Source organism: Mustela nigripes, chromosome 4 (genome assembly GCF_022355385.1).
Source record: "Mustela nigripes isolate SB6536 chromosome 4, MUSNIG.SB6536, whole genome shotgun sequence".
NCBI classification, from domain to species: Eukaryota; Metazoa; Chordata; class Mammalia; order Carnivora; family Mustelidae; genus Mustela; species Mustela nigripes.
The window spans coordinates 152,940,892-152,966,502 of NC_081560.1; the positions used below are offsets into that span (position 1 = coordinate 152,940,892).

A 25,611-nucleotide genomic window follows, 5' to 3' on the forward strand; every position below is an offset into this window, starting at 1 on the left:
TAAATAAATAAAAATTTTAAAAAATATATATCCTTTAAAATGTGCAACCTTGACTATTAAATTCCAATAAAAATGATGTTTATTGCTTTCTTGTTAATGACAGAATTCTAGGAGTCTAACTCTACTTATATATTCAAATATCTTTTGTGTCATTGTTATCATATATTAATTTTACAAAAATTTTGAACTTCTCAAATTGTTTTATATTGCCAATATTTTACTCATATTTACCCACATATTAAGCTTTTCTGTTGCTCTTTACTCTTTTCTGCAATTATGTGCTTCCTTCAAGGATTATTTTACTTCTGTCTGAATCATTTCTCTTAGTAGGTCTTTTTCATTTAGGGTTCCTAACAATGGATTCTTTCAACTTTTGTCAGAAAACTTACTATTTTATCTTTTGTATTTTGAAAAATGTTCAGTCTTTCCGAAATGTTATAGGACCAGTACTGCGGACACCCATGTACCTGTACCTCGATTCACCAATTACCATTTTTACACATTGCTTTCTGTCCTTGTTTCTTCACCTGATTTATCTGGGAGTTAGTTGCCGATATCATTTCCCTGTAAGTACTTCATTTTGCATTTCTCGCTTAAGAACAAGGGTCTTTTGCCTAACCACAATTCAGTTATCATACACATGATTTATCCTTGGTACACATTATGTCAGCTACATTCCTGTTCCTCAGTGTCCAAGTAATGCACTTGATTTTATTTGTTTTGATTTTTTGCTATTTTCAATCTGGGATCCAGTCAAGAACCATGCATTGCATCTAGCTGTAATGTTTTCTTGGTCTCCTTTTATACAGAACTGTGTCTAGCTATGAAAGTCCTAGATGGTATCTTCTTCCATATGAGGCTGCTTCGTCTCCATTGCCAATCTGTTTCGGTTAGCCACCTTCAGCAAGTATTCTCGTTAGATCGCTGGATAACTTGCTGCCGCTTCTACATCGGCACTGCAGCTTCACCTTGCACTTTTATATTATGGAGACAGCTGCTTCTTTAAACCTCTACTAGCTTCAGACTTTCCTTCTGCACTGTCATTACCTCTGAACCATCATAGATTTGAAGAGAGTTAGGGCCTTGCTTTGGATTAGACTCTGGCTTAAGGGAATCTTGTGGCTGGTTTGATTTTCCATCCAGGCTACTAAAACTTTCTCCATTTTTGCAGTAAGGTTGTTTCACTTTCTTATCATATTTGAGTCCACTAGAAGAGCACTTTTTGTTTCCTTCAAGAAATTTTTCTTTACATTTACAGTCTGGCTGTTTGTAAGAGGCCTAGCTTTCAGCCTCTTTCAGCTTTCAACATGCTTTCCTCACTAAGCTTAATCATTTCTAGCTTTTGATTCAAAGTGAGAGATGCACAATTGTTTCCTTCACTTGAGCACTTCAAGGCTATTGTAGTTCTAATTTCAGTATTATTGTTTCTCAGGGAATAGGGAGGCCTAAGGAGTGGAGGAGAGTTGGGGGAATGGTCTGTTGGTGGAGCAGTCAGAACACACACAACATTCATCAGTGAAGTTTGCCATCTTGTATGGGCGGGATTCGTGGCACCCTAAAACAATTACAGTAACATCAGAGATCACTGATCACAGATAGCCACGATAAATATAATAACGGAAAAGTTTAAAATATTGTGAGAATCATCAAAATGTGACCCAGAGAAATAAAATGAGCAAGTGCTGTTGGAAAAATGTCTTCAATAGACTTCCTTGATGTGGGGTTGCCACAAACCTTCAATTTGTAAAGAGTGCAATATCTGTGAAGTTCATTAAAGCAAAGTATAATAAAATGAGATATGCCTATAATTTTTATTTACCCAAAGGAATATTAATCATTGTGTGTAGACAAAACTGAGGCTTTTGTGTGGCAAAGTAAGTTTCTTATTTCAAGAGCACCGTCTTTTCTTGGTATAGTGAAATGCAGTTTTTAAAAAATCAATAGTACTCTTTCATTGGAGGGTTGGGTTGTTGTGTTTTCTGATTTGGTAACTCCCTTTTGTGTCTATGGATCCTTACTTTTATTTTTTTTTACTGCCTTCTTTATCTTCGCTAACAAGTTCTCAATGGAGAACTTTGAGTTTACCCCTACTTCCCCCAGAAGTCATGTCTTCTTGAAGCTATCTCCTTATTTCTGAACAGTTTCAGGTCACTTGCCTTTGGTTTCCCAGCAGCTCATGTTTTAATATCCTAGATCTTGGGATGCCTGGGTGGATCAGTCAGTTAAGCGTCTGCCTTTGGCTCAGGTCATGATCCCTGGGTCCTGGGGTGGAGTGCCATATTGGGCTCCTTGCTTAGTGAAGATCCTGCTTCTCCCTCTGCCTGCTGCTCCCCCTGTTCGTGCTTGCCCATCCTCCTTCCCTCTCTCACTCTCTCTGACAATAAATAAATAAATAAATAAATAAATATTAATATCCTAGATCTTAAACCTCTTTTCAGTGTTTTCATAATCAAGTGGGATTTTCTCTTTTAAGGGTTTATTTTATGGCCGTTCCATCAGCCCTGGGTTATCTACACCTCTCTTTTTCTTCCATTCTTCTTTTCCTTCCTCTCACCCTCTCTTTCCCTCCCTCTTTTCTCCCTTCCTCTGTCCCTCTCTGTCTTACTCCCTTTCTTCCTTCTTTTCTGGCTCAACATATTTTCTTGTCTCTCAGCACAGGCATAAGCTTTGCAGATGAGTCTCCTAGATTTGGATATTTTTCTCCTTATAAGTAATTTGAAGTTAATTTTATCTGTCACCTGGTTTTGATGAAGGCATGAGTTATGGGTTGTTTTATTTGCTTATTTGCTTGTTGATTTGTATTGTTTTTTGGAGGACACATGGAGAAATTCAGATTTAGGCAACCACCCATTAATCTCAACAGCCCAGAAGTCATCACCTTTATTTCTGAAACATATTTTTGTTGAGTAGAGAATTGTAGTTTGATAAGACAGTGCCCCTAGAGTATAAGCAGCTGCAGGAGCCAGCATCTCTTTCCAAGGTTGTTCTTTCTTTATAGTTTTAGCTCCTCTGTTTCTTGCCTTAACTGGTGTCCACTGAAGTATCTGGCTTTTCTTGTATTTTTAGGTTGGGAGTGTTGTTTAGGTCATCAGGTGTTCCATCCTTTCCTGATGCACATTTCAGCCAATATCTTGAGGCTTGATATCCTTGATTTTTAAGTTTATCCATAACATCATGAATTGTCATGATACTTGCATTAGAACTTAGTGTATGGAGGACCTCTAGACCACTCCCCAGTTCTATCATTTGCTATGAAGACTCACAGTACTAGCATATAGTTGCATTCATGGTTAAGATTTATTGCAGCAAAACGGTATGAAGTAAAATCTTCAAAGGGAAAAGGCTCATGACTCAAATCTGGAGGAAACCAAGGACAAGCTTTCCAGAATCCTTTCCTAGAAGAGTCTCATGGGGTATGCTTTATTCCTCTATCAATGAGTTGTCTCAGCACATCTGTAGAATATTATCTATTAGAGACTCTGTGCCCAGGGGTTTTATCAGGGGCCATTGATATAGACAGCCTCTGCTTAACATGTACCAAAATTCCAGACTCCCAGAAGGAAAGCTGGTATTTAGCAAAAATGATATTGCTTATACCAACAGGTTAGGCACTTTTCAGTGAGGGTGGTGGGAACGCTCTTGAAATATAAGTTCCTAGAAGCTAGCCAAGGGCCAACCTTGCAAGCAGGCCTTTGTGAGGATAGCAGTTTAGACCTGTTACCTCTTTTCTGTAGTGCCTATATAGTCAACACCTGTTCATCTTACTAGGAAAAATTGTTGGGGATCTAAAATAGATTGGTGATATCCTATCTCCTATAAATCAGTAAGTTTTTTTCTCAGCAAAACTCTGACAAATAATCAGTAGTGAGGAAAATAAAACAAAATTCGTTTTCTTTACCATTCTCAAGAAATCATTCCTCAGTGAAGAAAGAGAGCAAATTTCTTCTGTCCTAAGCTTAAAATTTTAATCTTTTAAGACAAATTATGGTTATCAAAATGCCAGTGTTGCATAAATAACATTTTCTTCCTTCATTAGTTTTTGTTAATAGGTAGACAAAATGACTGTGAGAAATTATATATTCACTCTTTTTTTTAGCCTAAAAAAGCTGTCAAGGTAAAACCTCGTCCACCTATAGCTCCTCGACCTTCTAGTAGTTCCACGGCAGCTGCTCGCCACAGATTGTTAAGGGTTCTCCCCCACATTGGGCAGTCTTGTTTACCTTCTCCTCGGAATGCATGTCTACCTGAAACTTCCAACAATGCAGTTTCAAGTTTGGCAACTTTGCCCCCTGCCGATAGACCCCTATCATCTATCACTAGTGATTTTCTTAAGGAAGATGACAACTGGGAGAGTAAGACACTGTCTCATTCCAATAGTAGCATCAAACTATCACCTCAGATACCCCACATGGAATTGGAAAATGACAAAGAGCTTGCTGATTCTGTTCTCCACCTTGGATCATCCCTGCCTAGGCGGACAAAACACTTTTCAGGAAATTTGTCATCTAATAATGAAGATGACACTGTTTTATTTTCAACTTCAGAAGAAGGTGTAACTGAAGAATCACTTCTGCCTGAAGTGGGCTCATTTGCTACATTTAGAGAAGGAAACATTGATGAACAGAGCAGTGGCTTAGAAGTCACACAGAAGGTAAATCCAGAGTTCTTACTCACTAATGATGATAAAGGGTTGAAAGCTGCAGAGCAGCATCTTAAACATGTTGCAAGAATGTTGAGTGGTGAATCAGTAGAAACTACAGTTCTCAACCACCGTGAATTAAGTCCTCACAAGAATAGACTCTTGTCACCTCTTCGCTGTTCTACACCAATGTCACTCCATAATTCTCTGGTGAAATCACAGAGACAGTCCAAATGTTTTGAGTCTGGGAATCTCCAGTCTTCTGCATCACAAAACGTGCTTCGGTCATTGGATGTTCGAAATGTAACTGATTCTTCTTTCTCTAGGACTACTCGCTTTCGAGCTGTTAAAGTTGATTCACCCGGGAAAAGATCTGATGTTATTTCTAAAGTTGAGGCTCGGGATATCACAGAAATGGCTAACAAGGCTTCCAAAGAGCCTGTTGGTTGTGTAAATAATATAGGTTTTCTTGCTTCACTGGCCCGGAGCGCAAGCAGAGATAGCTTACAGAGCACACGTGGAGCAGGCAGGCTTCGGACCTCTGGAATCGGGCTGTCTACAAGCCTCCAGCATTTTCAGGAGGAAAATCTTAGGAAAAGTTCTCCCCAGGTAGAACCTACAGATTTTTTTCTAGTAAGTATTTGCCTTTCAGTATGTTCTACTCGTTATCTTTATAGTCATTCAACATATTTAAAATTTGTTTTTTTGCTTACGTAAGTAAGGAAGTGTAAGGATGAATTCTTTTCATAAGTTTCTTTCACAATGTTTATCTAGTTTGTAGAAAATATATTTGACTTGAATTTTAAATGTTTTAGTCCTAAATTGAGAGCTGTAATTTGAAAATAATTCTGTGTAAACAATTTATGACATATTTTTATGCTGAATATTTTTATTAATTTTTCCCAAATAAGAACTTTTATTTATACCATCAGATTTCATTCTCTTAAGGAAAAATAGTAAGTACAATATTGCTCGATTGGAGAAACAGAGTCCAAATTAATTTAATTAAAATGTTAATTAAATGAAAGCCTAATAGCATTTCCATGATAAAATAAAACCACAAGAGTCTTTAAACTGCTGGAGAGGGATATGGGAGGGGCATGGGGTAATTAAGTGCCCTACATTAAGGAGGGCACGGGATGTAATGAGCACTGGGTGTTACATGCAACTGATGAGTCACTAAATTCTACCCCTGAAATTAATAATACACTAAGTGTTAACTAACATGAATTTAAATAAAGTCTTAAAAAAATACAAGTATTTCATGTTTAGTGATCTTTTCTTCTGTTCATTAACTTACCACTGTAGATGTTTTGTGTTTTAATTATAGTCTCCCCGTGGTATTGGAATGAATGGAAATAAAACAGCAGCAGGGAAAAGAGTAGGTAAGCTGCTGATAATTCTGAAAATATAAGCCTAACAATGATTTCATTATGCATGCTGTTGTATTTTCAGAGAGAAATAAGAAAAGAAGAACATTCTTTGTGGTATGTATGGAGTAAACTCTCCCTAAACTTTTTTCCACTTAAGAAAATGCTTATGAAAACTCACTGTAGGACATATTTGAAGAATAAGGCAAAAATTGGAATTGAGTTCTCTGTTGCCTGGGAAAAAATATGGTCCATGTGAAAAGACAAGAAGAATGAAGAACTAACATGTAGTTCCCAGCCCTCTCAGTTACTGGCCACTCTACAGCCATTCTGGGCTGCTGGGTGGGTTTTGTGAAAGTATCCTAGAGAGGTGTGTCTTAATATCATGATCCAATATCAAGGATGGCTTTATTAAGATCTCCTTTTCATGAATCAGATTATTTCTGGGTAAAAGGAAAGGAGAGTCCTTGAGCCAGCCCTTTCCAAAGCACAGTAGCAGAAGTGACTATAACATTAGCACTTCCTTCTTTCAGGAACACCTTAAAAGTGCACTGGCCCACCTGGTGGGTATTATAGAGGGCACGGATTGCATGGAGCACTGGGTGTGGTGCAAAAATAATGAATACTGTTATGCTGAAAATAAAAAATAAATTAAAAAAAAAAGTGCACTGGCCCATCCTTATTTCCAGGGCAGCTGTTGTTTTCTCATCTTTTATGGTTTAATACCCAGACTAGGGGTGGGAACTCATTACCAAAGATGTACCACTTTTGTAGTCCCTTGAGGAGTTCTCAAGGATACTTTATAAAAGTCTGTAAAACAGATCTGACAACCAATATAATATATATTATGGTTATCACATGAGTTTTATGCCTTTAAAGAGATACTTAGGGTTTGTTTTTCACTGCTGTGTAAGACCCAAAGTTTTAAAGTCTTAATATATATACTTTTTTCAATTTTGCATTGTGGTAAGATATACATAACATAAAATTTACCATCTTAACCATTTTTAAGCATATAACCCAGTGACGTTAAGTACAGTCACACATTCACATTGTTGGAGAATCCATTTCCAGAACTCTTTATCTTGAAAAAACTGAAACTCTGTATCCATTGAACACTAACTTCTCGTTTTCCCCTCACCCCAGCCTCTAGTAGCCACCATTCTACTTTCTCTCTGAATAATTTTAATTGCTTTAAGCGTCTAATATAAGTGGAACCATATAGCATTTGTCTTTTTGTGTCTGGCTTACTTCATTTAGCAGGGTTCATCTGTGTTGTAGTGTGTGTTAGAATTTCCATACATTTTAAGGCAAATAATACTCCATTGTGTGTATATATACAGCATTTTGCTTATCCGTGTATCTCTAGATGGAGACCTGTGTTGCTGGAGACCTGTGTTGCTTCCACATTTTAGCTCTTGTGAAGAAGGCTGTTACAAACATGGTTGCCCATAGATGTCTTTGAGACCCTCCTTTTTTTTCCCCTGATCTTAGACAAAGGAGCAAAGGCAATACAATGAAGCAAACATAATTTCTTTTTTTTTATTTATTTCTTTTCAGTGTAACAATTTATTGTTTTTGCACCACACCCAGTGCTCCATGCAATCCGTGCCCTCTCCAGTACCCACCACCTGGCTCCCCCAACCTCCCCCCACCCCCCGCCCCTTCAAAACCCTCAGGTTGTTTTTCAGAGTCCATAGTCTCTTATGGTTCACCTCCCCTTCCAATTTACCCCAACTCCCTTCTCCTCTCTAACACCCCTTGTCCTCCATGATATTTGTTATGCTCCACAAATAAGTGAAACCATATGATAATTGACTCTCTCTGTTTGACTTATCTCACTCAGCATAATCTCTTCCATTTCTGTCCATGTTGATACGAAAGTTGTGTATTCATCCTTTCTAATGGAGGCATAATACTCCATAGTGTATATGGACCACATCTTCGTTATCCATTCGTCCATTGAAGGGCATCTTTGAGACCCTCTTTTTAATTCTTTTGAGTATGTACTTGGAAGTAGAATTGCTGGCTCATATGGTGATTGCATTTTTAATTTTTTGAGGAATTGCCATACAGTTTTCCATCGTGGCTGCACTATTTTACATTACCACTAACAGTGTGCAAATTCCAGTTTCTCCATATTCATAAGAACACTTCTTATCTTCTGGATTTTTGTTTGTGTGTGTGTTTTTCGATAATGGACCTCCTAGTAGGTATAAGGTAGTATCTCCTTGTGGTTTATCACATCCCTGATGATTAGTGACGTTAGGTATATTTTTTTTGAGCTTAGCTATTTGTACATCTTTGGGGAAATGTCTGTCAGATGTTTTGCCCAATTTTAAATTGGGTTGTTTTAGGGTTTTTTTGTTGTTGCTGAGTTTTAGATATTCTTCATATATTCTGGATACCGATCCCTTATCAGATATATAATTGGCAAAGATTTTCTTCTGTTCTGTAGGTTGCCATTTTACTCTGACAGTGTCTTTTTTTCTTATTTTAAGATTTTATTTATTTATTTATTTATTTGAAAGAAAGAGTGAGAAAGAGAGAGTGTGAGCAGGGTGAAGGGCAGAGGGAGACGGAGAAGCAGACTCCCTACTGAGCAGGGTGCCCGAAGCCCAGCTCCATCCTGGTATTCTGGGATCATGACCTGAGCCAAAGGCAGATGCTTAACTGACTGAGCCACCCAGGTGTCCCTGACAGTGTCTTTTTTTTTTTTTAAGATTTTATTTATTTATTTGACAGACAGAGATCACAAGTAGGCAGAGAGGCAGGCAGAGAGAGAGAGAGAGAGAGAGGAGGAAGCAGGCTCCCCGCAGAGCAGAGAGCCAGATGTGGGGCTCGATCCCAGGTCCCTGGGATCATGACCTGAGCCGAAGGCAGAGGCTTTATCCCACTGAGCCACCTAGGCGCCCCCCTGACAGTGTCTTTTGATGGACAATAGTTTTTAATCTTCATGAAGTCCGGCTTTACTGTTTTTTTTTTTTCCTTTGGTGCCTCTGACTTAGATGTTGTGTCCAGTAACTCATTGACAAATTAGGGGTACTTGGGTGGCTCAGTCAGTTAAGCACCTGCCTTCAGCTCAGATCCCAGAGTCCTGGGACCAATCCCCACCTCGGACTCTGCTCAGTGGAGAGCCTGCTTCTCCCTGTCTCTCTGCCTGTGACTCTCCCTGCTTCTGTGCGTTCTCTCTTTCTCTCCTTCTCTCTCTCTGTGTCAAATAAAATCTAAAAAATAAAATAAAAAATAAATTATTGCCAAATTCACTGTTATGAAGCTTTCCCCCTATATTTTCTAGGCGTTTTATAGTTTTAGGTCTTATAGGTCGGTCTTTGATACACTTTGAATTAACTCCTTAATGTATATATTTTTGTATATGGTGTAATGTCAGGGTCCAGCTTTCTTCTTTCTCATGTGTATATCCAGTTTTTCCAGTGACATTTATTAAAAAGACCATACTCTCCCCATTGAATGGCCATCGGAGTTCTTGTCAAAAATCATTTGACTCTATATGTGAAGGTTTCTTTCTGGGTTCTTTTTTTTTTTTTTTCTGGGTTCTTTATTGCCTTTATTTATGCAGTACCACAATGTTACTGTAATATATCTATGTTTAATTCTAATTTGGCCTTTGGTGGTACTTCTCTTTTCTTCTCACTCTTCTTCTGAAGTTGCTGTTGCTGAGGTCACCAAAGATGTCCACAGTTTCAAATCCAGTGGATACTTCTGTATCCTTATCTTGTTTGATTGTTGTGGCCCCCCTTCTTGAAATAGTTTGTTTCTTTTCCTTTGTTTCTCTTTTTTAAAATTTCTTCTTCTTTTTTTAATTCTGGGCTATCGTATTGTTGTAGATTTTTGTTTTGTTTCATTTTTTTAAACCTGAGTTTCTTTTTTGACTTGTTTTACCAGCTTTTTGCTTATCTCCAGGTATATACTCTTTTGGTTGATTTCATTTAAGTCAAGCCATCAACTGCTACCTGCAGTTATCATCACCTGAACAGAGCTGTGTAACTTACTGCCATTTCATTTCAGTAATAACTGTATCATCCTGAATTTCCTTGAGTCTGTGAGAGTTTGATATAAGTTTTATTTAATTGATTTGCTAAGTTCTTCCATTGGTTTTCTTTGCTTTTAACTTACAGGGTCTCCCTTGGAAATCTTATCCACCGTGTAGTCATCATTTTTAGGCAGAGATTACTGCCTACTAGCATCCAGAACTGGCATCCAGAACACTACTCTTATTACTTTGTTGGCTATCTTTTCCGTTGGGTAAATTTTTATAGATCATTGTCTTAGATCAGTTATTAGGCTAGGAAATACCAAACAAGTGAGTTATTCTAAATAACTTTAACCTTGTTTTGAAAAGCAACTTTTCACATTGGAATTACTATATTACTCTATTTTCTTTATTCATATGTCCAATGCACATGAGAGAAGGCTTCAGAGAGGAATTGATAATTGATGATATGTTCTTACAAGATGAGTGGAGTTTTTCTGGGTTGACAAGGTGGAATCGAGCATTTTAGAAGAGATTGCACCTATGAGTGGGTCTGGTGCTTCATTGAAGAGTGGGTATGATGTGGTAAATGACAGAAAATGGCTCTGGAAGTCAGAAAGATATCATACTGGACATATAAGACCCCGGATGGCACTGTAAAAAATAGTAGGAAACATGTATACTAGTGATCAATCCTGTCATGGAATAGATGACTTATAAATTGTTTTATTTAGAACATTTATTTAAGGATGCCTGATGGCCCAGTCAACTAAGTGTCTGCCTTTGGCTCAGGTCATGATCCCTGGGCCCTGGGATCGAGTACTGTATCAGGGACTTCTCTCTGCTTCTCCCTCTCCCTGCCTCTGGACCCCGCTTGTGCTTGCTCTCTCTCTGAAAAATAGTGCTCTCTCTCTCTTTGAAAAATAAATAAATAAAATATTTTTTAAAATAAAAGATTTATTTAAAAAGTTTTATTTATGTAAAAAGATAGAAGCATATATGGAAACTACTCTCATAGAAGAAGACTGCATTTGTGTTCCTGCAAACTCATTCTTGTCACTACTGTGTTGTATGTTTCTGCACATTCACAAAAGTTCTTGAATGAAAACAGTTTGGGAAACATTAAGTAAAGCAATTCCAAGGAAAGAAAAAAAATGAAAATACGACTACACTGAACCAAATTATTATCTAAATTATTAGAAGGATATTCTAAACCTGAATTTCAAAGATAATTGCAATTAGATAAGTTTCAGAGGATATCTGGTACTATATGCCTCTTCTGTGTGTCCTTTGCAAATGCTTATCTTACTTTCATTTTTTAAGAAGTGGAAAGTACCCCATCACCTTCTTCTTGATAATAACTCTAAGTGTACTTGAAGAAGAAAGTGTTTATTAGCTGAGTTAGCATCATGGCACTATTGGGAGCCATTCACTTTGTTTTCAGTTTTGTTTCTACCATAAGGAGTCATTCAGTTAGTGTCCAATTTTGTGTATAATTTTAGGCAAGATCTAGGAAAGTATTTCAGGCTGGTAATAAAGCTGACTTAATTTTCCTGGGTTTATATATCCAGTCCCCAATCTGGGTGGCAAAAGGTATAGCACCAATTCATTGTAATTACAATTTTTTGAACGCTTGAAGGATTTTCAATGCCATATAAACATTTAGCCCAGGCCTTCCAAACCTTCTTCAGTAGTGAATAGGTACCAGTACCATTGAGACTATCATTTTTCTTCTCATTCTTTCCCCCTTGTTTTTGTTTTCTTTGTTTGTTTCTTGCTTCTTGGCCTTTTAGTGCCACAAGGCACAGTGTGCTTGTACTGCTATTGTTAACAACTGTGGGCAGTGACTTTGAGCCTGTATGCTTGAGTCAGGTTTGTTGGAATTTTGCTCAGTTGTAAGAGTATTTCACTTAGTAATGAAAAGAAATTGAATGCAAGTTGGTGCAGCCACTTTGGAAAACAGTGTGGAAGTTCCTTAAGAAATTAAAAATAAAATAAAAGAAAGAAATTAAAAATAGAGCTACCCTAGCACTCTGCAATTGCACTACTGGGTATTTACTCCAATGATACAGATGTAGTAAAAAGAAGGGCCAGTGTTCATAGCAGCAACGGCCACAGTCACCAAACTGTGGAAAGAGCCAAGATGCCCTTCAACAGGCAAATGGATAAAGAAGATATGGTCCATATATTCAATGGAGTATTTTGCCTCCATCAGAAAGGATGAATACCCAACTTTTGCATCAACATGGACGGGACTGGAGGAGATTATGCTGAGTGAAATAAGTCAAGCAGAGAGAGTCAGTTATCTCATGGTTTCACTTGTGGAGTATAAGGAATAATATGGAGGACATTGGGAGATGGAGAGAAGGGCGTTGGGGGAAATCAGTGGGGGAGACGAACGATGAGAGACTGTGGACACTGAGAAACAAACAGGTTTTGGAAGGAAAGGGTTGGAGGGTTGGGTGAGCCTGGTGGTGGGTATTAAGGAGGGCACGTATTGCATGGAGCACTGGATGTGATGCATAAACAATCTTGGAACACTGAAAAAATGAAAGTTAAAAATAAAGATTTAATTATTTCTTTTCTTTTCTTTTTATTTCTTTTTAAAGATTATATTTATTTATTTTGGAGACAATGAGAGAAGGGACGGTGGGACAGGTGGGGAGGGAGAAAGAATTTGAAGCAGACTCCACATTGAGCAGGGATCCTGATGTGGGACTTGATCCCAGGACACTGAGATCATGACCTGAGTCAAAGGCTTAACCAACTGATCCACCCAGACACCCCTGATTTAATTATTTCTTATGTGATGACATGTGCTTTTTTAAAAATTATGTTCAATTAGCCGACATACAATACATCATTAGCTTTTGGTATAGTGTTCTGTGGTTCATTAGTTGTGTATAACACCCAGTGCCCATCACCACACATGCCCTTCTCAATACCATTACCCTGTTACCTCTTCCCCCAACCCCTGTCCCTTCTGTAACCCTCAGTTCGTTTCCCGGAGTTCAGAGTCTCCTATGGTTTATCTCCCTCTCTGATTTCTTCCCATTCAGTTATCCCTCCCTTCCCCTGTGGTCATCCACACTATTCCTTATGTTCTACATGAAACCATATGATAATTGTCTTTCCCTGCTTGACTTATTTCACTTAGCAGAATCCCCTCCAGTTCCATCCACATCAATGCAATTGTTTTCTGTTTTTTTTTTTTAAGTTAAAAAATCAAGTTATGGGGCACCTGGGTGGCTCAGTCATTAAGCATCTGCCTTCGGCTCAGATCCTGATCCCAGAGTCCTGGGATCGAACTCCACACTAGGCTCCCTACCTGGTGGGAAGACTGCTTCTCCATCTCCCACTCCCCCTACTTGTGTTTCCCCTCTCGCTGTGTTTCTCTCTGTCAAATAAATAAATAAAATCTTTTTTAAAAAATCAAGTTGTTACAATAGTACAAAATTTAGTAAATATTTTTTGGGAAGGTAGTAGTACTGTGAAATTGAGCAGTGTACCATATTAATTACTGTTGATTATGGGATATTTAATATAATTATAACATTTAAATTTTTCAGAATGTTTTTTACGTGTGAGAACTGAGTTGACCTTAAAACACCTAGAAACCTAAGGGAGAAAAATACATGTTACATTGTCTTAAAAATGAATAAATTGAAGTTTTGAAAGAATAAATAGGGGCGCCTGGGTGGCTTAGATGGTTAAGCAACTGCCTTTGGCTCAGATTGTGATCTCCAGGTCCTGCGATCAAGCCCATTAACCTGCCAGCTCAGCTAGGAGACTGGGGAGTCCGGGGAGTCAGCTTCTCTGTGCCGCCTCTCCTTCTGCTTGTGCTCTCCCTGTCTTTCTCTCTCAGATGAATAAAACCTTAAAAAAAAAAAAAGAATAAATAACTTACTTGTAGTTTGATGAATATAATTTCAATGGTAATCAGGACTAAAAGACCAGTTTCATGATACTCTGGTGTTCCTTCTTGGTGTAAAAGAATAGGGTTACATTGTTTCAGAGGCCTCATAAAGATGATTTTGACCCAGACATTTTCTTTTGATTCTCTGTCAAAGTTTGATATACTTTACAATTACCAATTGTCGTTGGAAGTAATCAGAAACGTGCCAGTGTGTACAGAAGTCCTGAAAATACAAGTCTCAGTCAGAAGAAACCTATAACAGTTCTATTGGATCTTCACTTGTAGATTCTATAGTTAATTTTGTATATAAAAATAACACAAATTAATTTCTTATGGCAAGGAAGTTTCCTGTGACAGGGATGTGTTTCATGTTTTGCCTAATACTATTTCACATTTAAAATCCTGTGCCTGTATTAATCAGGGTATCCTTTCTTTAAACAGGAGAATGTACTCATCACCTCCCACCTGTGAATGCCCCCATTCAGACAAAGAAGAAAGCAACAAAGCATTGTTTCCTTTGTGGGAAGAAAACTGGACTGGCTACTAGCTACGAATGCAGGCAGGTTGGCTGGCTGGAAAAGCTGAGATGCTTTCTTTGTGGTGACCCAGTGTAGGGATACAGTATAAAACACTCTTTAAACTGGCTATTCATTAACATCATTAAGATGATATTCAAATAGCAGTCCTCAGTTCAGCTCCTAATTGGCTGAAGAGTAAGTAGACAGCTCCTGAGTTTATAAATCATGAGATCCTCTCCTGTTACTTCAAGTTAGGAGATTTAAATCAATGGGAGAATAGACTTTCTTTGTCACATGATAGATATGCTTGTTTTTTTTTTAATATAACTTTGGAAGAACCCATCCTCCAAGATTCTATTTGAAATTGAACACAAAAGGGACTAAATTTATTGTACTGTTAATTTAACTATTATATGGTACAGTTTAATTTGAAAACATGAATAATACATTCACAAAAATTAATGAGTTTTCTCATAATTATCTCATTAGCATTGATTAATATGCTCTGAGGATAGTATCTGCCCTTAGTTTGAGTGCAGGCATTAAAATGAGCTGCTACTTCACAGAGTACTTTTTATTCAAATAGAAATAGCTCATCTTATTTGTTAGAAATATTTAAAAGTCCTTTAATAATTAGGTTTTATGTGATTTTCTTTTGAGACTGAATTTCTCACAAATTCAGTTCTCCCAGGTTTACTAGATAAGAGAAATGATAGACATATTTGCCAGCTTTTGCAGTTTTACTGCTTCATAAAGATCTGTATCCGGTTTCATTTCATAATAGGTTCTTTATTACAAACTCATATTCATGGACAGTTAACTTTTTCTTTTTGGGGTACTTGTGCTGGTTTATGAACACAAGGGAAATGTCAGTGATGGAAATTGCTAAGAGAATCAGAGGGCTCCTGTTGGATACCTGAAATCAAGCTCTGATCTTCCAAAGAGATGAGCCTCTATAGAAATGTGACCATTCACATGGACTTTTTTTGTGCTTTAGATGTGGAAACAACTTCTGTGCATCTCATCGCTATGCAGAAACTCACGGCTGCACCTATGATTACAAGAGTGCAGGGAGGAGATACTTACAGGAGGCAAATCCTGTGGTTAACGCACCCAAACTTCCAAAAATCTAGCTCTTGCTCTGCGCCTAGGAATTGTATTACAATGACAGAAGAAGTATTGTTCAGACTGCATTATTTTTGTTCGACTCTAAAAGATTTGCCAAATGACAAAACCATACAATGCATACTGTTGGAGAAAGAATACTACTGTATTTGACATCTTTATCCTTTGGTGAATCGAAAGTTTTAAAAAGTAGTTTTAAAAACTTTATAATGATTTAGCTTTGTTATTGCATGTCTTGTGTTAACTATTTTATATTTGATATTGCAATTTCATAGACAAGTCTTCAAAAGATGCACTTTAGGAAGTTATCACTGACCATGTAACCAGCTTCCACATTGTACAGAAATGTGCCGCCATGCAGCGGCTCTAATCACATCCACCACTTTTTTGAGGGGTGTGGGGCGGGGGGTGGGGATTTGTTTTTTTTTTTTAAATCCCATGTGTGAAAATTTATTGAGTTTGCCAGCAAGTTCCTTTTTATTTCAAGCTACTTTTTATAAAAAAAGAACATTTTGTTTCTCAGTGTGATTTTAACACATGTATATTTCTTCCATATTCAGATTGGCATTCAGATATGTATCCATTCTATAAAACACATCATGTTAATCATACTATATATTTCTTAAAATACTACTTTTTGAGTAGTATTTTTGAGTAGTTTTACAATACAAGGGGTCTCAGTTGTTGCCATTAAATACTGAATCCAACTTTTCACTTTTTGAAAAATGGCTACATTTAAAACAAAATCTTACAACTTGATTTGTTTTTCTTATAAGTTGAGTGCTATTACCAGGAGAAATTCAAATAAATATTCATTTTCATTATGAGTTTGATTATTTGATTATTTACAAAATTTTTCTTTTATAACTTAAAAAATTTTTTTTATTTAAATTCAATTTAATTAATGTATACTATATTATTAGTTTCAGAGGTAGAATTTAGTGATCATCAGTTGCATGTAATACCCAGTGCTTATCACATCACGTGCCCTCCTTAATGCCCATCACCCAGTTACCCCAAACCCCCAATGACCTCCCTTCCAGCAACCCTCAGTTTATAGTTTATAAATAGTTTATATATAGTTTATAGTTAAGCATCTCTTATGGTTTGCCTCCCTCTCTGTTTTTATCTTATTTTTCCTTCCCTTCTTCTATGTTCATCTGTTTTGTTTCTTAAATTCTACATGAGTGAAATCCTATATTTGTCTTTCTCTGACTGACTGATTTTGCTTGGCATAATACCCTCAATGATTTCATTAAATAAATCAGTAATTTATTCTAATTGGAAAAAATGACTATCCGTATAAAGGTATTCTTCTAGGATATAAGGGCCCTGTTCCCCAGATGTAAGCAATATAACCAATATAAGCTTTTGAGAGTTCATTCCTTTCATGAAAGCTTAGTTGAATCAGATCCTGATCCCTGGTAAACAGGTGGCAGGCAACCCAAATAGATTTTGCAACTCTAGCCCCACCCAAGTTGGATCTACAATGGTACCTGAGGCTAATTTAGGTGCTCTGCAGGGTCTCTTTCTCCACAAAGGGGTGAATGAACTGGAGAGTTCTACTCTTCCTGCTACTTCTTAAAAAGAGATAGAATGTTAAATGGATAAAGAGCCTTCATCCTTCTGAAGACATTTCAAGATGCTCCTGGTCAGGAAGGAAATACATTTACAAGTGGGAAAGATACTAGTGGAGGAGTGATACAATTAGGGGTTGATGACGATGGTTTGTTTGTTTGTTTGTTTGTTTTTAAGATTTTATTTATTTATTTGACAGAGAGATCACAAGTAGGCAGAAAGGCAGGCAGGGAGAGAGAGGAGGAAGCAGGCTCCCTGCTGAACAGAGAGCCCGATGTAGGGCTCGATCCCGGGACCCTGGGATCATGACCTGAGCTGAAGGCAGAGGCTTAACCCACTGAGCCACCCAGATGCCCCGATGGTGATGGTTTTTAGGGCAAGCTATATAAACTAATGAAAATACTTACATTTGTGTTGAGTAATTCAGTTTTCCTCCCCCACTTATCAAGACAACATGTACTTTAGACATTTAAAATCTATTGCATGGATAGGCTTCTGTAAAAGGACAAAACATATTTATTCTACAATAAATATGAATGGTTAGGGTATTGATATATGCTCAGTGCACTATGCTTTTTAAACTAAGACCATGTAGAAATAAGTCTTGTTTTAAGTCCATCAAAGATTATGGTTAAAAGTGAGTTTTTGGTCCTTGTCATACTAGTTTTTAAGTCACTGAGAGAGAAACCAGTCAAATTCCAGAAATAATATCATTGGAAAGCATTTCTTTATGCTTTAAATTCTTACAAAGAGGTTATCATAATTTTGCAGATCTTAGATCTGTCTTTCCAACCCCAGTAATCATCAGAGTGCTTTGCATGTAGACCCAGATTAAACATTAGTTAAATAAATTAATTATATGGAACAGCTTAATTGTGACCAAAAATCAAGGTGTTCATATTGTTTTATATAACTAAACTAATTTTATGTGATAAAATTCAGTTTCTGGATTTTATTTTTTTTTTTTTAAAGATTTTATTTATTAATTTGACAGAGAGAAATCACAAGTAGACGGAGAGGCAGCCAGAGAGAGAGGGAAGCAGGCTCTCCGCTGAGCAGAGAGCCCGATGCGGGACTCGATCCCAGGACCCTGAGATCATGACCTGAGCCGAAGGCAGCGGCTTAACCCACTGAGCCACCCAGGCGCCCCTCTGGATTTTATTTTTTTTTGAGGGGGTGGGCAGAGGGAGAGAGAGAATCTCAAGCAGGCTCCACACCCAGCCTAGAGCCCTACACAGGGCTCCCTCTTGACCCTGAGATCATGACCTGAGCTGAAGTTAAGATTTGAATGCTTAACCACTGAGCCACCCAGGAACCCTCTCTGAATTTTATTTTTAAACAGTAAGTATTTGGTTTTAGCAACATTAAAAGTTAAAATGTTTAATAAATATTTTTCAAGTTAAGTTTAGTGCTTTTTAATCATTCTAACATGAGAATTTCAACTATATACTTAGATGTTTTAAAATTTCATGTGTTCTCACTTGTGGAAGGATTTAATTATAACAGAATACAGGAATTGATTTCCTGATGTATGTTTAATGTGGTTTTAAGCCATCAGGATAGAGAATCCAATCTCCTTTCTAGTGGGGTTTTCCAAAGTATGAACTCTGTACCTATCTTGAAACACAAGATTTTAAGTGACACATGAATGAAATTTTAAAAATTATTTATATACTTTTAATGTTTATCATGAAATGACTCAAGTAGCTTAAGTTGAAAATAAATTGATACAAAAAAAAAGTTGAGGGGCGCCTGGGTGGCTCAGTGGGTTAAGCCGCTGCCTTCGGCTCAGGTCATGATCTCAGGGTCCTGGAATCGAGCCCCGCATCGGGCTCTCTGCTCAGCAGGGAGCCTGCTTCCCTCTCTCTCTCTCTCTGCCTGCCTCTCCATCTACTTGTGATTTCTCTCTGTCAAATAAATAAATAAAATCTTAAAAAAAAAAAGACATTGCATTAAAATATTAAAAAAAAAGTTGATTGAAAATTGACAAGCAAGAGTATGTATAACATCGTAACAGTAGATGTGAATGACTGAAATTTAGGAATAAAGGTATCTCATGTTTCTTTGAAAACTATGTTAGACTTTAAGAATGGTTGATGAAAGTGATTTTTGAAAAATGATTTTTATTATTTTTAATGATTTTTTAAAAAATACATAAGGATAAAAAACGAAAGTTGAAATTTCACCATGGACAACCTCCTCCCCCCACCTCTTAAAAGTTTCTGTTTTAGTTTTTCTGGTAGTTACTATCATAACACTAGCCAATATATTTAGACATAATTTTTTGACACCCCATTATTACAGATCAGGAATTTAACCTGATAACTCATTACCTCTGTACTCCCCAATTTTTATTAGTGTATTAGTCTGCTGAGGTTGCTGTAACAAAATACCATAGACTGGGTGGCTTAAACAACAGAAATTAATTTTCCATGGTTCTGGAGGCTAGCAGTCCCAGATCAAGGTCTGTCCAGCAGGGTGGTTTTCTGGTAAGATCTCTTACCCTGGCTTTCAGAGAGCTGCCTTCTCATTGCATCCTCATGGCCTTTCTTCAGTGTGTGCATACATGGAACTCTCCAGTGTCTTATTTTACAAGAGCACTAATCCTATGGGACCAGGGCCCTACTCTATGACCTCACTTCATCTCAGTTACTTCCTTAATCCAGAAACAGCCACACCAGGTAGGGTTTAACAATTTGAAGGACACACATGTATTTAGTCCATACTGGTCAGTTCTTTATAGTTAGAGTATTTATGTCAAATTCACTCACTCCTCTGCAGTTACTCTTGTCCCTATCACCATAGCTTTTACCTGAGCTGTTGTAACTGCTTAAGCTTCCTAGCTGGGATTCTTTTTTTTTTTTTTTTAATTTATTTTTTATTTATTTTCAGCATAACAGTATTCATTATTTTTGCACCGCACCCAGTGCTCTATGCAATCCGTGCCCTCTATAATACCCACCACCTGGTACCCCGACCTCCCACCCCCTGCCCCTTCAAAACCCTCAGATTGTTTTTCAGAGTCCATAGTCTCTCGTGGTTCACCTCCCCTTCCAATTTCCCCCAACTCCCTTCTCCTCTCTAACTCCCCATGTCCCTAGCTGGGATTCTTGAGTTACTTCTGTGTCCTTTATATAACCCCATTTTCTACACTTGTGAACTCGAGAACCAAAAATTGAGCACACCAGTGCCTGAAATATATTAGTGACTTCTATGTTCTTAGAATAAAGACCCAAATTCTTAATAATTCTTCCTAGTAAGGCCCCTGTGATTTAGCCGCCACCAATTTCTCCAGTCTCAAATTGCATGGTTTCCCCCTGCTTTCTGAAATTTGCTCACATTGACTTTCTTTTAGTATTCCCAGCCTGTTTCTTTCTCCTTAATACCCAGTGGTTTTTCAGATGCGTACTTCGTCATTACTTCCTGAAAGAAGCCTTCCCTGATGTATTCTTGTCTAAGTCAGTACCATTCCTCTTCCTACCATATACATTTCTTTCATGGTATGTACCACAATATTATTTTGATATTTCTGTGATCATTTGAATTGCATAAGATGGCAAGTCCATCAGAGTAGGAATTGCCCTCCTGTCTGTCTATCCTTGTTCCCAAGCATTGCAGAGAGAAGCCCTTAGTATTTGTTGAATGATTAAAAAAAAAAAACTTTAAGGATGTGCTAAGTCTTTTTAGTGACCTAGTAATATTAAGTGATATTATTGCCTTTTTTGCCTTGTATTTGGGTTGATTTAAAAATTGAAAGCAGGAGCTCCTGGGTGGCACAGTCAGTTAAGCATCTGACTCTTGATTTCAGCTCAGGTCCTAATCTCAAGATTGTAAGATCCAGCCTTGCATTGGGATTCAGAGTCTGCTTGTGACTCTCGTTCCCTCTTCTTCTGCCCCTCCCCCCCAAGCTCTCTCTCTCTCTCTTTATTATGTTAGTTACCATACAGTATATCATTAGTTTTTGATGTAGTGTTCCATGATTCATTGCTTGTGTATAACACCCAGTGCTCTATGTAATACATGTCCTCCTTAATACCCATTGCCAGGCTAACCCATCCCCTACCCGCTTCTCCTCTAAAACCCTCAATTTGTTTCCCGGAGTCCATAGTCTCTCATGGTTTGTCTTCCTCTCTGAGCCTACCCCTTTAATTTCCCCCTTCCTTCTCCTAATGTCCTCCGTGCAATCTCTTATGTTCCACAAATAAGTGAAACCATATGATAATTGACTTTCTCTGCTTGAAAGTCTCCTAATCTCCTCCAGTTCCATCCATGTTGATCCAAAAGTTGGGTATTCATCTTTTCTGATGGCTGAGTAACACTCCATTGTATATATGGATCATATCTTCTTTATCCATTTGTCTGTTGAAGGGCATCGTGGCTCTTTCCGCAGTTTGGCTTTGTGGACATTTCTGCTATGTCATTGGGGTACACATATGACCCTTCTTTTCACTATATCTGTATCTTTGGGGTAAATACCCAGTAGTGCAATTTCTAGGTCATAGAGTAGCTCTATTTTTAATTTTTTGAGGAACCTCCACACTGCTTCCCAAAGTGGCTGCTCCAACTTGCATTCCCACCAACAGTGTAAGAGAGTTCCCCTTTCTCCACACCCTCTCCAACATTTGTTGTTTCTTGCCTTGTTAATTTTTGCCATTCTAACTGGTGTAAGGTGGTATCTCAATGTGGTTTTGATTTGAATTTCCATGATGGCTAATGATGAACATTTTTTTCATGTGTTTGCTCGCCATTTGTATGCATTGGAGAAGTGTGTGTTCATGTCTTCTGTCCACTTTTTTAAAAAATTTTATTTATTTATTTTTCAGAGAGAGAGAGAGAGAGAGATCACAAGTAGGCCAAGAGGCAGGCAGAGGCAGAGGGAGAAGCAGGTTCCTTGCCGAGCAAGGAGCCAGATGTGGGACTTGATTCCAGGACGCTGGGATCATGACCGAAGGCAGCCACTTAACCAACTGAGCCACCCAGGCACCCCTTCTGTCCATTTTTTGACTTGATTATCTGTTTTTTGGGTGTTGAGTTTGAGAAGTTCTTTATAGATCTTGTATGTCAGCCTTTTGTCTGTAGTGTCATTTACAAATATCTTCTCCCATTCCATAGGTTGCCTCTTTGTCTTGTTGACTGCTTCCTTTGCTGTGCAAAAGCCTTTTATCTTGATGAAGTCCCAAAAGTTCATTTTCACTTTTGTTTCCCATGCTTTTGGAGACATGTCTGGAAAGAAGTTCCTGAGACCGATGTCAAAAGAGGTTACTGCCTATGTTCTCCTAGGATTTTGATGGATTCCTGTCTCACACTGAGGTCTTTCATCCATTTTGAGTTTATCTTTGTGTATGGTTTAAGAGAATGGTCAGTTTCATTCATCTGAATGTGGCTGTCCAATTTTCCCAGCACCAATTATTGAAGAGACTGTCTTTTTTCCCACTGTATATTTTTTCCTGCTTTGTCGAAGATTATTTGACCACAGAGTTGCAGGTCCATATTTGGACTCTCTACTCTGTTCCACTGATCTATGTCTCTGTGTTTGTGTCAGTACCATGCTATCTTGGAGATCATAGCTTTCTAATATAGCTTGAAATCAGGCAACATGATGCCCCCAGTTTTTTCTTTTTCAACATTTCCTTAGTGATTCGGGGTCTTTTCTGGTTCCATACAAATTTTAGGATTGTTTGTTTCAGCACTTTGAAAAATGCCAATAGTATTTTGATCAGGATGGCATCGAAAGTGTAGATTGCTCTGGGCAGCATAGACATTTTAACAATGTTTATTCTTCCAATCTATGAGCATGGAATGTTTTTTCCATTATTTTGTGTCTTGGGTTTCTATCTTTTATAGATGGTTGTTAACTAGGGAGCAGAATAGTTATTACTTGGGGGCAAGAAGCTGAGTTTTGTGCTTTTTCTTCCTAATTTGGTCAGAGGTTTCCTGTCACGGTATCCTCCATCTTGGATCTGTCCGGTTTGATCTGGCTTCTTGCGGAGTGCTGCCAGGACAAGTCTCTAACTTCCTGATAGCTGGCCAGGACCACTTCACATTGGCCTCCAGAGGTTAGGGGTTCAATGTATAAATTTTGGGGAGACACAATTCAGACCATAATAGATTCTATATATTGCTGTGGTAACTAACAGATTAACTTTTATTCCTCATCCATGCAAAATTCAGTGAGCCAAGCAACTTCCCAGGGTAGCTACCTGATGAGGCAATTCAGGCTAATTCCATTGTATGATTTTGCCAATGTAACGTGTATTCTTTAGGGTTGCTGCAGCAGGGGGGAGAGGGCTAGAGGGTTGCCCATTGTCTTTTCATTGACTTTGTGTAGAAGTGTATATACATTCTGCTCACAACCCATTGGTTAGAGCTAGTCATATGGCTTTACCCAATTGCCAGAGTTAGGGGGGTGGTGGGGAATGGATATTCAATGAGTTGTGAATGTCTGCCACAAATGGTATTAAGGGCTAAGAACAAAAGCCAAACACAATAGAGTGACACAGATAGGAGCTGTTTTAGAAAGGGTGGTCTGAGACCTCCACTATGAGAAAGTTACATTTATGTAAAGTCACAAAGGAAGAGAGGAAATGGGGGAAGTGTTCTAAGCCTGAGGAAACCAAGAAATAGCAAGGAAGTCTGGCAGCTAGAACAAAGCAAGTAAGGGGGAAAACAGGAAATAAGGAACTACATTATGAAAGACTTGATAGGTATGAACTTTGGATTTATTCTGAATTGGGATGATATTGGAGGTTTACATAATTGGACTTAAGTTTTAAAAAATCAGTTTGGTGACTGTGTAGAAAAACATTGGAGGAGGCAACGATGAAAACCAGGAGGCAGATAATCATCATCATTATCATCATATCATCATTCATAGGAATTCATAAGGCTGGGCTGGGATGTGGCACTCCTGGATGGTTTTTATCCTCTTCTCAAACCACCAACACCCCGCTCCCTGTCTTCACTCTCAACTTCTTATTTTGTTAAACTGGGAACAATTGGAAAAGAAAAAAATTTTTTTTGACTCCATAGTGAGTCAACTCTATACTGACTCCATACTGAGTGAAAAACCCCACATGGGGCCCCAATCCCAGGACTCTGAGATCATGACCGGAGCTGAAATTGAGTCAGATGCTTAACTGACCGAGTGACCCAGGCACCCTGGAAAAGAAATTCTATATGCATCTAACAACAAACATACCAAACTGTATCTGTGCCTTCCCACTCCCCTTGCTCATCTATCTATGGATGACCCTTACAGCTAACTCAAGGATTTCCTTCCTATGTTTGTCACTCTCCTGCATTGATATTTTCTCATCACTGGACCACTTCTATATTAGTGTATAAATATTTAAACAAAATACCTAACCCCCACATCTCTGGCCTGCTGTTGTTCCCTTCCCCTGTTTGTCTTTGCAGCAAAAGGAAATCTGCTTCCTGTCACCATATTCTATCTCTGCAATATGGCTTGTATCCCTATCACTTTATCTTAATTGCTCTGTTCTCAAGTTCTCAAAGATCTCTCAATTGCTAAATCCAAAGGTCACTTCTCATTTTACTCAACTTCTCAGCAGCAAATGAAATGACACACTGAGGCACTTCCTTCTCCCTAGAAAGTTTTCTTCACTTAGCCTTTAGAACTCTATTTCATTTTTCTCCTCTTAACTTAAGCTGTTACTGCTGTTTTCTTGGCTAGTCTCCCCATCTCCAAAGTGCTACATGAGCAGCCTTTGGATCTTTAATTTCCCCTGCAATTATGCAATTCATGTCCTTGGTCAGCAACTTTCAGTGATTTTCAAACTGTAACACCATACTGTTCTGTTACTCTGTCAAATCAGTTGAGTTGGGAGAAGTTTTAAAAAATAGAACAGAATAAAGTGGAAAAGAAAGGAAATAGTGAATTATAGAGGGTAGGTTTGCTTTTTGAAACTTTTAAGTTATTGTAGATTTGCTTTTTGAAACTTTTAAGTTATCAACATGTGTTTGTTCAGTATGAAAAATGTATTTTGTATCCTGGGTTGACATCAGAAGGTATGAAAGTTGCTTTTCTGTGTGATGTCATCCAATCTTGTAGCCCTAGATACTACCGACCAATCAATTCATGTCTCTGTAGCTCTCCTCAGAATTCTAGTGTCTTCTGTGCAGTTGCTAACTGTACACCTCTATTTGGACGGCTAATAGACAGGCATGTCAAATTTAGCATGTCCAAAATCAAATTCTTGATTTTTTTTTCCTGCCAGCCTGCACATACCCTTTTTTGACTTTAAAAATGTAAGTCAGTTATTTTACCACAAAAGTGAATTTATTTGGGAATAGCAGAGAATTGCAATTCAGGAGAAGCAAGGTTTAGCAAAAACTTTAGGCTCGTCTTAGAAAAGAGGAACATTATTTTATGGAGATGAAGGAGGAAGTGGGTTTTTTTTTTTTTTTTTTTTAAAAAGAAGTCCATTGGAGAAAAGCAAGAATTCAGGGCG

At 37.9% G+C, this 25,611-nt stretch overlaps 1 protein-coding gene across 2 annotated transcripts in view; it reads left to right on the plus strand.

Annotated features, from left to right (window-relative positions):
• ZFAND4 (zinc finger AN1-type containing 4) overlaps positions 1 to 16,389 on the plus strand; it is a 100,533-nt gene extending 84,144 nt beyond the window's left edge. For both annotated transcript variants that reach the window (XM_059398017.1, XM_059398018.1), the window contains 4 exons: positions 4,097 to 5,272; positions 5,970 to 6,024; positions 14,361 to 14,478; positions 15,435 to 16,389. In XM_059398017.1, coding sequence (XP_059254000.1) covers positions 4,097 to 5,272; positions 5,970 to 6,024; positions 14,361 to 14,478; positions 15,435 to 15,570 — 1,485 coding nt within the window. In that variant the 3' untranslated portion in view covers positions 15,571 to 16,389. The remainder of the gene's footprint in view (positions 1 to 4,096; positions 5,273 to 5,969; positions 6,025 to 14,360; positions 14,479 to 15,434) is intronic.
• The last annotated feature ends 9,222 nt before the right edge of the window (positions 16,390 to 25,611 follow it).